Source organism: Athene cunicularia (assembly GCF_003259725.1).
Source record: "Athene cunicularia isolate RWA chromosome 3 unlocalized genomic scaffold, athCun1 chr3_part1, whole genome shotgun sequence".
In the NCBI taxonomy this organism is placed as follows: domain Eukaryota; kingdom Metazoa; phylum Chordata; class Aves; order Strigiformes; family Strigidae; genus Athene; species Athene cunicularia.
The window spans coordinates 94,654,800-94,667,472 of NW_020799097.1; the positions used below are offsets into that span (position 1 = coordinate 94,654,800).

A 12,673-nucleotide genomic window follows, 5' to 3' on the forward strand; every position below is an offset into this window, starting at 1 on the left:
GGCTAGGGGAGCGGGGGCAGCGCCTCCCCCGCGCCGCCGGGCCCGGGGTGGCTGCCGGGAGGGGGCTTGGCGCGCCTGGCCGGTTCCCCGAGACCCGGGCCCGGCCCTGCGGAGCCCCTTGGAGGGGCCGTTACGCGCCCTGTGGGCGCTGGCGTGCGCGGGGTCCGTCCTCCCTGTCTAGGTGAGGCGGCTGCCTTCCCATTTAAAAGGAAGAAAGAACCCCAAGCTTCCCTTCTTTCCCACCCCGCTGCAGCTGCCTGGTTGAGGGGCGAGCTGGAGAAGCCTCGCTAACTGAGCTTAGGGGCGGCCTCATCCCTTCCTCGGGTTGGGTTGGTCGCAGTCTTCCGCGTTTAAAACTATATGTACAAGCTGCGGTAGGTGTGGAGTTGTACGTACGTGAGTGTCAGTGGAAGCAAAGGGATTTAGTGCACTAACATTCCTCTGCCTGCCTACGGGGTAGTCTCCAAAAGTGACCCTCATGGATGGCTAATAAAAGCTGTGAAGGGTTTTAAAAAAAACCTGTGAAGTGTATTAAGTAGTGAGACTTTTCTTAAAAGTAAGGAGGAAGCTGATTTACTCAATGCTTTTGGAGAAGCGGAGGAATTCTTGCTAGCATTTTCTTTTAAAGTTATGTCTTGAACATTTAGTCTTCCTAGGCCTCTTCTCCCATGAAGCTTTCATTCCACGTTCAACAAATACCTGATATGTTGGAGGTGAGAGTACATGCGTGGGTATGCGCTGTTCACTTATTTGGTTGCTGTACTCCTTGGATAGTTGGATCACTATGCAGAAGGCTTATAGAAAGGAATTTATGGAGCATGTACAGTTCTGGAAGTGAAACAAGTTTTCTAAGTCTTAAAGTTTTGTTGAGCTGAGTTACTACAAAGTAGAGTTTTTAGAGCTTTCTGGATTTATTTTTTTTAGTGGTTGCTGTCTGTTGTTTTTAGATGTGAAACTTAATTATGAACAATAAAATCAACATTTTAAAAGACATAAAGGGGTTGTGCTTGTATTTGTGATTTAAGGTATGCAGTGTAGCATAGGATGAAGAAATCTGCAGGTATCATCAGACAAAGTTTGTCTTTGATCACTAATACAGATAAAACTCCCTTTTTCTGGATGTTGAAACCCAGATTAGTAGGTAGGTTTTTAAGACAAAGCAAATAGTAACCTAGTAAACATTGACTTTGTAGTGCAGATTTTTGGGGGACATCAGAAAGCATGTATATGTGTGGTGGTGGGTTTTTTGAGAGACACTTTGAAAAATAACATTTGAGAAGTACTTTTTGCTCATCAGTATAGTTACTTAAATATAGATTGCTTTAAGAGGAGGGGATTCTGCAGTGTTTTGGTATGTAACTTGTTGGATTGTTCTGCTCCCTGTTATCTTAAATATTACTCTGCTTATCTTTTTTTCTAAAAAAGTACATGTTACATACCTTTTAGGTACACCATAAATACTTGTGTTGCAACTTTGTAGTTTTTAGTGTCATGATTGGGTTCCTTGTGTCCCAGCAACCTAATCTGTGTTTTGTATTCCATATTACTTTAATCTTTAGGGATGTGTATGTGCAACTTCTGAACAAAACTTTGCTTGTAATTTCTCATTTCTGTTTCTTAGTCTTTCTCCCTCTGAGCAGAGATTAGGAAGAATCTGAAGGGAAATGGGCTGTTTTTTCTCTGCTTGACACCTACTAACAGTAGTAGGAGTGCCTTGTACAACATCTTTTATCTGAAAAGGAATAGGTTCTTGCAGGTTTTATTTGGGGGAAAAAACCTATTACAAGAATGCATTTTGTATGAATTATTTTTGCTTCCATTTAACATCTTTTATCTGTTGTACTGCTAGCATATAATATTTTAAGCTGTGGTTCGAATAGTAGTGTTTCACAATGAAGCTTTGTTTTTTGTACAATTGGCAGCTCACATTCTGGAGCTCATGCTGTTGCTTAGCTGACCTGTTCTGGTAAAGTGAGTATGAATCCCTCCCCATGCTGCTTGCGCAAAAAATTTCTATTGACTCTTAACTCTGGAGCAATTAATTAGTTTAAAGCAAGTTTTTTGGCTCCATTACTCACACTTCAACTTTGACTTAAAGGATAAGGAAACATGGCTTTTGAGCTGTAAAAATGCATATTGAAGTAATAGACATGTATATGAAATGTTGTCATGCAGTCCATATCTAGTCCTTTTGGTTACTTTAAGTGAAATGGATGGCTTTAAGTACAAATAGCAGTCTACAATTGTCTCTCAGTGGCTGCTTGCCCGTCAGTTTTAACGGATAGCAAATACATGTCAAAAGCCACAGCAGCAGGAAACTTCCCTGCTGTCATTGCGATGCTGGTTGGTGACACCTGTTTCTAGGCTGTGATATTAGCTGTCATGAGTTCTTGCTTCTACTTTAATTAGGTTACTCTGTTTTTACCCTTGTTGCTCAAGACTACATATCTTTTGGGTTATATGACACATCTGCTTACCTTTTGATTGGAATTACTTCCTTATATCATCTTACCTTCCATGTGTGTATTTTTTTCCTTCTTTTTTCTGAGTTACGGATATGAGGTGGCCTATAGCCAGGCTGCTTGGGAGAATTCATCAAGAACAACATCCCAACTCTCAACACCTGTGCATACATGCTTATTTTGAATGTGGCCTTATTTTAGAGATCTTTTGAGTGCTGAAAGCCAGATTGATTAATTCTTGAGTTAAATTTGGGATAGTTTTCAGAAAGACTCAAACATAGTGTAATGCATGGTGATAGTCTTCTAGGACATCAGCTTTTAATTTCGATGTTCTTTTGCACATACCAAGTTCTTAAGCTCTTTATTCATTAAGTGGTGAATTTAGGAATGGTAAGTGCTCTTTGAATTTGCTTTCTCTTGCAGTGTGCCTAGTACTTGGTTACTAGCTAGTGAACCTTATAAATAGCTTCTATTTGGAGGAAGGTAAAACTAAAGTGTATACTGTATGCATAAAGTCAGAACGTAACAATGCTTTCTCTTACTTCCTCTACCTTCAGCCTTCCAATTCCTGTTTAGGAACTAAACACTAGAACAGTGAAGGAGATGCTAGTGCTCTTAGATGGGTGCCTGACTGATCTTGGCGATACTTTGAGCTTATTATAAGGCTGCTTTTGGTAAAGAAATCACTCATAAATTAATCTACAAAGGTTTACAGGTCATGTAAATACAAAATTCTGTAGCTTTGCTAAAACACTTTTGCACTGATATGTCACCATAAAAGTGAATAAGCCAAATTAGTCTTAAGACTGTTTCCTTCTTGCTCTGATATTTAGAATTCTAGTTATGGGTCAGACTTAATTCCACTGTGGTACAAATAAAGATGATAGCCTTGTCTTTGCTTCAGTATGCAGACTTTTTTTGTGGGTAGGGTTTTTTTTTGTTTTCTTCCTACTTTCCCAGCTATGCCATCTGGTGGATAGATTTTCCTAGTCCATTCTGGCTGTGGACAGTACAGGAGTATGCATGCATGTGAGACTGTACAGCAGATGGGGAATATAGAATCACAGAGTAGTTTGGGTTGGAAGGGACCTTTAGAGGCTGCCTAGTCCAACCCCCCCTGCAGTGATCAGGGACATCCTGAGCTAAATCAGTTCACTCAGAGCCCTTTCCAACCTGACCTTGAATGTTTCGAGGGATGGGGCATCTACCACCTCTCTGGGCAACATCTTACAGTGTTTTACCACCCTCATAGAAAATTTATTCCTTATATCTAGCCTGAATCTACCCTCTTTTAGTTTAAAACCATTACCCCTTGTTCTATTGCTAGAGGCCCTACTAGAAATTTTGTTCCCATCTTTTATAAGCCCTCTGTAAGTATTGAAAGGCCACAAAAAGGTCTTGCTGGAGCCTTCCCTTCTCCAGAGTGAATAGAGAAGTTTTTCTTCTTTCAACAGTTTTTCTTAGTTTCTGCAGCTGAAATAGCTACGTACTTGTGTTGTGTTTAGTCCCATCTAGGCATACAATGTATTGCTCTGTGGGAAATGCCCTCAAATTTGCAAATATGCTGAGCTGAATGGATACATCAGGTTTACATTTAAGCCAGGCTCTAAACTAGTTTAAACTTTGATGTGTGGAAGAGTCCCCTCTATATCAAAGCAAGGATGCTGGAACAGGTGTGGCCTTACTTGTAGAGTGCTGTGGATGTGTTAAGTAAGGCTGATGTATTTATGTCTGGGTGTTGGGCTTCCTGTTTCTGTGCTGTATGTGTCTCAATTTCTGGATACAAGGCAGCCCAGCTGGATTGGAGTTAATTTTCAAATATATAGGTATCTATCTTGGTAAATGCTAAGGAGTTTTACCATATGGAAGAGAGGATGTACTTGAGAGGACCCAGATGTGCAGTGGCCTTAAATACAAGCTGGATTTCTCAGAAGAGGGTTTATTTATATAGCTGTACAAACAGATTTACCTTTTCTAGACAGGACCCCTTGTTAGTATAAATCTAACTACCTTGTTTAAAATTAACAATTAAAATTAATTCCCTGGAACTTGATGTGGTTCAGCTCTATAAAACAAAACTATTTTTGGTAAGGCTAGGAGGCCTACTAGTTTTGATAGTACCAATCCATCCAGAAATCAGGGAAATACTTGTCCAAGAAAAGAATTGTCAAACTTCTAGTAGATGCGAAGAATGGTTATTGCTTCAATGTTCAACTCAAAGTGATTTTTTTTTTTGATTGCTTTAAAAGCTGGTTGTGTAGTGTTCTTACCATGTGAGATCATGTCTTCTAAGAAAACTGCAACCTTCATTTTCTTAGTGTCAGAGGTCTTGAAGGTTGTGATAAAAATAGAAATTTGAATACTAATAAATTTTTCAAATGATGTTGGATTTGAAATGCTTATGAAATAATAGAGGTTTTCTTTATTGGTTTTAAATGCTTGTGGAGCTACTGGCCTAATGTATTATGGTCAATAACGTGTTTCTTGTTTAGTTATTGTCTTAACTATAAGTAATGTATCCAGCAAGCCTGATGGTGTGGTATGATACAGTGGTAGTGTCTGCAGTTCCACAAGCTCTGTAACTGATGCTGAAAAAGAGGGGCAGTTGTAGAGAACAAAAATAGGCCTTAATGATCTGTTGCAGAACTATATAAACAAACCGTGGAGGTGAACCTTGAATGAACAAGGATTATTACCTGGTTTGGTGTGCAGTCACTGGCTAATCTGCTATTAGAAAAATAAACAAGAAGAACTTAAAGCATTTATCGCAAATGATGTATTTTTGAATTAGTCTTTAGAGAAAGAAAATACTTTTCATGTGTCTCTGGAAGGGTAGGTATTGTATTAAACAGGGAGAGGGGATAGAAATAATGATGTTAGTTTCTGGGTTTGTACAGTAGTGCGGGAATCAGCCAGTTCATCTTTAGCTTTAGAAGTACATGACGACTGGAATAGTTGGCTTGAAAAATTTCAGTGAAGGCCAAGAGCCCAGTGTCAGGCAGTGTGTACTGGTGTTCCTTTATGCTGTCTGGCTGTTTTGCCCCTTGAAGGCTACATGATTCAGTAACTGTTTCATTTAATTATTCCGCAGCACAGTTTTTACTTGAGTCATTCAGTGTCTTGCTCACGGTATGGCTAAACCATAGTATAAAAGGGGAAAAAACACTTTTTATTTAATGTAGATAAGAGGATTTTTAATACTTGATAGTAGCAATTAAATTCTCGTTAGTGACCACCAAATGTAGGTATGTGACTCTTTAAAAAAGGGAAAACAACAAACCAACCAAAACAATATATGGTTTAGCACTGTGAAGTCAAGCGTTACTGTATTTGGCTGTTAGTAAAGTCTGATGCTCTACTCGGTGAAGGGGGTGTGTGACGGCAATCTACTCTTAACTACAACTGAAGCACCTGTAATGTGAAATGTATCTGGTTTGTAATTTGAACACAGAAATGGACTTGTTTACTGCCTTCTCTTACTGTTGTGTGGTTTGTCTTGATACATAGGATAGGTTGTCTTAGTTTCACAGCACCATCATCTGTGTTTTGTTAATACCAAGCTTGATACAAAGCTTCTGCATATATATCCCACATAACCATATCAGTTAAATACCTGAGAAGTTGAAGAGGTGCAAAAGTAGAGTTAAACCCTAGCTTTTTGTATTTCAACTTAAGTAACTTCTGTCCTTGATATTTCTCAGGAGTTATGAAGTAATTTTGTAATTTGCATCTACCTTCCTCAACTTTTAGGAATTTCATTAGTGCTGCTTTAGAGGGAAAGGAAGTCAGACATTGAGAAGGAAGCTGAAATTCTTTGTTTTATAAGATTTTTATGCTAGGTTAGCCTTCCAGGTGGACTAGAATAGCAGCTGCTATCACTTTGTATAATACAGCATAGTGAGAGGCTTCTACTTCATGCTTTGCTTGGTGCATGAGTTTTAGGTTCAAGTGTCATTAAGCAAACAGTAAATGTAGACCAATAACAAGCATTAGGCTTACACATTTTTGATTACAGAATGGAGTAACTAACATGATCTTGTCCTTCAACCTTGAATGCAGCAGTTCTTGGAACTGTGTGTGATACAGAATGGCTGAGACCATCAGTTCATGGAACCTCTGTAAGGAAGTAGGTTGTCCATGAAAAGCAAATATAATGGGTGAAGGTTGGTGTAGGGACACTTACATGTTTTCATGGGCTTATTTGGGTATCCCCTGAAGCAACTTTACATACTAGTTTCTAATGTAGCTCCTCCTCCATGAGCATTAATTCTGCCGGGTAGTATATATTTTAAGAATGTAAATTGAAGTTTGGGTAGAAGAACACCATTCGTTATTTTCCTGGTTAGAAATTAAAGTCATGGGCAGTCTCTTACTCTGCAGTGAATTTGTGTTTGATGTTAAATAAGTCCTGCTAAAATGAGTTCACAAGCAGTTGCTGATCTTCAGCAAAATACATAAGAGCATCCAGCAAAGGCAAATTTATTAAGATTTTCAAATTACGTGGATATAAAAGCACAGTTCTTAAGGAAAAAACTCCCTGAAAGGCTGATTCTTCTATTTTTAGTTGGAAGATTGAGTGATGTACCATAGGAAAGGTACAGGGCTTTGCTGTGTACACCATGCAGAGGAGCTGTATATTCAGCAACATGCTTCTTACTGAATTGAGGAAAGCTCTGGAAGGGCTTCAGTTATATTATTGTTGTCCACCAGTGTAACACATGAATGAAAGCCATTCTAAGCTGAGTTCTGTTACGGCAATTTGAAAACTTTGAAAACTTGTATTGCTGGCTTAACTCTCAGTGTTTTGCTGCAAGATAGTGGTTGGCTGCTTCTGGATGCCAACTGAACAATTTAAATAATAGAAAATATTTTCAGGGAGTAGAAGTTTTGCTTTCCAAAATGAAATACATTTTAAAATCCAGTGTAGGATTCCTGACTTAAAACCATAAAAATATATAACTTGGATTTTAAAAAAGCTGAGAGCAGATAACTTCAGAATATGTTGCCAAAAATCAGTGTAAGGACTGTTCGTTTTTTTTCCCATGTCATATGTAATGTCACCTTTGGCTTCCAAATCCATTCTGCTTTTGCTATTGAAGCTGTTCAGGATTAACCAAATACTCCAAAGTACTTTGAAGTGAAATAGTTATTGATGGAAGTTGCTAATCATCAATCATTAAACATTCCACAGATTGTTGGGGGGACACACAACATGTCACACTGTAAGCTTGTGAAATTGCATGCTTGAAGTCTTGTGCTGTAGTTTGGTTGGGGTTTTTTTTAGATATTCTCTGGCAAAATAGATCTTAAAAGCCAAAATTTCAGAAATAAGCTTGGCTGGAGCTATTGTGAAAAGGAAGAGAACCAGCTGCTTATTTCTTCACTAGTTCTAGCCCAAGTTCACAATGGATGTAGACTCCAGCTTGGGGAAATATCTAGACTATATTTCTGTTTTGTTTGTACTAGGAAAAAAAATCAGTTAACTGATGCAGTTTACTGCATGGCCACATAAATGCATATGCCTGGAAAAAAAAAAAAAAGCAAAGTGTAGGGAAAGAAGACTGCTGCTTAGCAATAATGCTGGCCCAATTTTTTGAGAGTTATAAGTCTGGGTTTGTCCAGTAAACAGGACGCATGTAGTATTGGAAAACACAGTGTAAATGCTTAGGACAGCTGTGCATACCACAGCTGACTTAGTAATTGAAACTTCTATTAGTGATGCCACAAAATGAGCAGTTCGGTTACTTAGAGTGAGAGGCATACCAGAAGCAGTGTGACAGAATAGGTTAAATGTATTTTCTCCAGTTCATGAAAAAATATGGCAGAAAGTGATACTCAAAGAACTTACAACAGCCAGTCCTTGACCCACTTTCCTTAGTGTTATTTATTTTCTTCCTCTCCTGTGTTGCCTTACATAATCTGCTACTCTTTGGTATGAATTTGGAGGGATTACAAAAATAATTATTATTTTTGCTGAAGTTTTTCTTTCATGCCTTGGATTACTAATTGTGGTTAGACTTGCTAAAGTTGCTTCTCAAAGCTTGTGTAGATGCAGAGACCATTTTAATATTGATTAGAGCAGGTTTGGGATTACTGTAGGATCTGTTGTGCTAAAATAATAGCCTGACAGTGCAATGCATATAGTTGCTTTTAATTCTCTTTATTCCCTGCTATGTCAGTCTTTTTTAAGCTTCTTGCAGCAAAGACTTGTTGTGGGATAGTGTATTACAACAGGAATTGTTGTCCCTACCAAAGACTTCTATGTAAATCAAAGCTTGTTTACAACATCTGCATTTTAGATTAAAGAGAATTAATTTACATCTAATGTTGAGATGCTCTTTCTGCTCTGGGTAAATGACAGCCATTAAAAATGATGGTTTCCCGATGCTCTTAAAGGCTTTTTGTGAGCTACAGATTTTTACAGTGCATACAGCTATGACTTGCATGTTTTAAGAATGGTTAGCTATAGCAATTTGTAAATGACTGAACAACATCACTTACAATCTTAATCTCATTTTTATAACCTCTTCTGAAATTGGTTCTTGGAGATTTGGCTCTTGGTAAACTAAATGTGGTAAGAGATGCTCTTGTTTACAGTCCATATAGTGCTCAGCTGCATCAAGGAAACTTGAACAAGATTCTAGTTATAGTGTTAGCTGGTGAAAGATGTGCTTACTCTTGCTTGTGTACTAGTACGTCAACTGGGGCACAACTGTTCTGGGTGGTTACTTAGTGAACCTTTTATTAGTGCCTTTGCCAATCCAGTGAAGTGCTGAGGCTTCCAGGGTCACAGTAGCCTCTCATTTTTTCAATATGTAGTACTGCTATTGATCAGTGGATTGTGGGAGAAAACTTTGTTGCTCTTAACTCTGTTATTCATGATTATTCCTCATGAAACCCTAGGCTCTGACTTCTTCAGATGTAACTGAGTTTGTGTTTGCTATGTGAAGCTGCTGTCTGTTCAGGTGAAGGGTGCCTTTGCAAAGGTGTGGTGGCCCAGATTTGTACCCTTCCAGGGGTTGGAAGTAACTGCAACCAATTAGGTGTGTGTTGTCTCCTCTTCTGCATGCGACATACCTGCCATAGTTGTAGAAACTTCTCTTATCTGGAGAATCTGACACGTGGTAATAAGTTACTGCCCTGTTTGTTGGTTTGTCTGTCAAGGACTTGCAATGTTTAAGGCTCCACTGTAACAAGTAAGGAACTAATACCAAGACACTGCATTCACTGACTATGGCAGTTAATTTTGAAGTCAGGAGCTGCATGTTCACTATGTCTTCTAGCACAAACATCCAGCAGCACTTAAAGCCTCAGTCCTATAAAGCAGTTGTTCCAAATTTAAATCTCCATGTGAGTTTCAAAGGGAGCTAAAGGTTGATATTCTAAGAAATATTGATTGGATCAAAGTTATTTTAAGTATTGTGCATGTCCTCCTTGAACTGCTGTCTCAATTTTGGACTCTGCTTGGTCTGGTGCTACTTACAGTAATATTAATGTGTACGGGGACCTTTCCTGGGTTTGAGTTCCAAAACTAGAGTGGATGTAAAAAGTGTGCAGTTATGTCACTTGGTTTTAATCTACATGAAATTGCTTGATTATGGTGTTGCAAAACATTATGAAAGTGGTTAAATACCAGAGGAGAATGTTATTGCTTATCAAAACATGTTAAAAGAATGCACAGTTTGTAGAGGAAAAATGGACTGAAAAGCTTATTATGCTGCGTGCTTCTTCGGTGTGACCTTGATGTTGTAAGCCATGGGTTTAAAATATAACAATTGTTTCAAATGATAGGCATTGTGGTATTAAGACTGCTCTTTCAGCTAGGAGATTTCTTATGTATAGTGACAATTTGTTCTGCTTATCAGTATGAGTTTCTGGTCTTTGAAAGGGATCGTTATAAGCTACCAGAATGCAAGCATTTGAAAAGGTGGAGATCATTGGAGCATTTTGGTACCCCACAAATTGTATAGTCAAGTCCTGTGCAAAGCTGTCAAGCTAGAGATTTTTTTTTAATTTTTTTTTTTGCTAATAATCTCTATGGGGCTGAAGAGGCATCTATATATGCATCACATAGTTGATGTCTGAGATGTGATGAAATGGAAGCCTGTAGGCATTTGTTTTCTAGTCACCTTGATTTTGTCTAATGTCTGCCTTTGCATTCTTCTGATATATAAGCCAAGATCTTCAAGCATTAGCTTGAAGAATAACCAAAAAAAAAAAAAAGTGTTACAAAAAAGTTCCTTGCTTTCTCAAGTAGAGTTGAAATCTTAATTGGCAAAGGACTGTGACTTACCATATGGTGACTATCACCTGGTACTGATTTAGAGTTTCACTGAAAAGTCCTGTATACCACAGCCTTGTTCCTGTGGGATTCTAATGAGTGAAGTATTTCAGTGTCTCCTCACTGCAGATAGACAAGCCCTCCTGCTATTTTGGCACTCAAACTGGCTCTCCCAGGATCTAGTTTCACATCTCTTCCCTGCTTAAGAAAACCGTTCTTCGTTTCTGTCTTTTCACATGTTCCTGTGGCTGCTGCTTAACCTCAGTTTAACAAGTGTGTCTGGTGTTATTTAAAAATAAAAAGTAAAAATTAAAGGCACAGTGCTGGAATAGCCAGATGTGCAGTTACACTGGGAAAAGTATGCAGTGATAACCAAAGCAGAGCTTTTTGAGCTTAATACTTTGGACTGTAGTAGTAGGTGACCTAGGACAAGCTGTTTTCCCTCATACCCTTTTTTCCCCATTGCACAATGTAGGTAATGATACTGATCTCTGTAAATTATGTTTTCTAGGAGCTCGGTGGAAATAGAAGGAAAAGGGAGGTTATGTTAAAAGCTAACAGAAGCTTAATCTTCTGTTTTGGAGGGGTAGCAGGCAGTGCAGGAACTTACTTTATGCGTGAAGCACTAGTTTTTGCTATTCTGTTCACAGATCTACCTTAGACTTCTGAAGTTACAGCTAAAATTTTTTGAAGTAATGTCTTACACTTGAGTTAGAAAGCATTTGGATTTGAACTGCTAAAGTTTTGAACCACCTTCTCTTGTAGGTATTACTGTGGTTTAATGCTGAATGTTGGTTCCATCTAAAGCAGATGGCAGAACAGGATGTTTGCCTGTTGCAGACACTGATACATTCTGGTTTATTAGTTTGAACTCTGAAGTTTGGTTTATGCTGAGATGCAAGACTGAACTGGATCAGTCAAAGTGCAGACACATTTGTTCTATTTTGCTGCCTCATTAAAGACACATTAAAGCTTCTGACAGAGGAATCATAGATATTTGTGGAAAGAAGCAGCTGCAGATAAACTTGCCAGAGGATGTTGGTTGGAGTGCAATGACATGTGAATGCTTTTGAAAACTTAGGGCTAAATATAGGTCTGAGTACCTGACTTACTGGTTTAGGAATTCAGTTTCATTCTGTTTAGAATGTCTTTGGACATAAAGGTTCCAGTAACTCAAGAGCCATTTTATGAGTGAAGACTTCATCAAACTTTCACAGTTTATAGTGTGATGTTCCTAATATGGCAATTTCAGTTTCCGAAAGTGTAAACCCTAAACATGTCTGTAGTCTTTGTATTGACTGTTGCAGTCAACAGTCCTAAGGAAGTTTATCTTGTGCTAATTTAACAGTGTGTTCAGGATTTTTTTGCCTGTTGTGAACACTCTTGTGTAATGGGATTGTTAAACATTTTAAAATTGCTATTTGTCCAAATGTGGACGAAAGCAAGGCTTAAATTGTTCTCTTCTGATCACCTGATTTAATAGAAAGGTATGCATACAGACCTTTAAGCACAGGTTACCACAATATCAGAGATTAATTTTAGAATTTGTTGGAATACGGAATTACAACACATATGGTAGCTATGTTGGAATGTGCTGCTGGCTTTTTGTCAAATACAGATTTCAAATGCAGCGCATCTGCATTAATCTGTTGTTTTGTATCTGTGTGATAGTTACCTTCCATTGTTAAACATCTCATTTCAGTACGAGGATGTCGTCCTGGGAAGATTGTTCAGATGACTGAAGCAGAAGTTCGGGGCTTGTGCATAAAATCACGGGAAATATTTCTTAGCCAGCCTATTCTCCTGGAACTAGAGGCACCTCTGAAAATCTGTGGTATGTAAACTTCATATATATGTTTTCTGTAGGTGTCTTAATCTGGTTGTATGCTACGTGGGTTGGAAGGATACTGGGATAGGCAAGTGACCTTGA

The 12,673-nt window shown here is 38.4% G+C and overlaps 1 protein-coding gene across 2 annotated transcripts in view; it reads left to right on the forward strand.

Moving 5' to 3' along the window:
• The window catches only part of PPP1CB (protein phosphatase 1 catalytic subunit beta), a 34,388-nt gene that overhangs the window by 4,910 nt on the left and 16,805 nt on the right, over positions 1-12,673 (forward strand). The window contains exons 2-3 of one of the 2 annotated variants that reach the window (XM_026846495.1): positions 2,942-2,945; positions 12,446-12,577. In XM_026846495.1, the coding sequence (XP_026702296.1) occupies positions 12,478-12,577 (100 nt within the window). In that variant the 5' untranslated portion in view covers positions 2,942-2,945; positions 12,446-12,477. Of the gene's footprint in view, positions 1-2,941; positions 2,946-10,964; positions 11,017-12,445; positions 12,578-12,673 lie in introns of those variants that run through there. The other variant, XM_026846494.1, reaches the window with a different exon arrangement.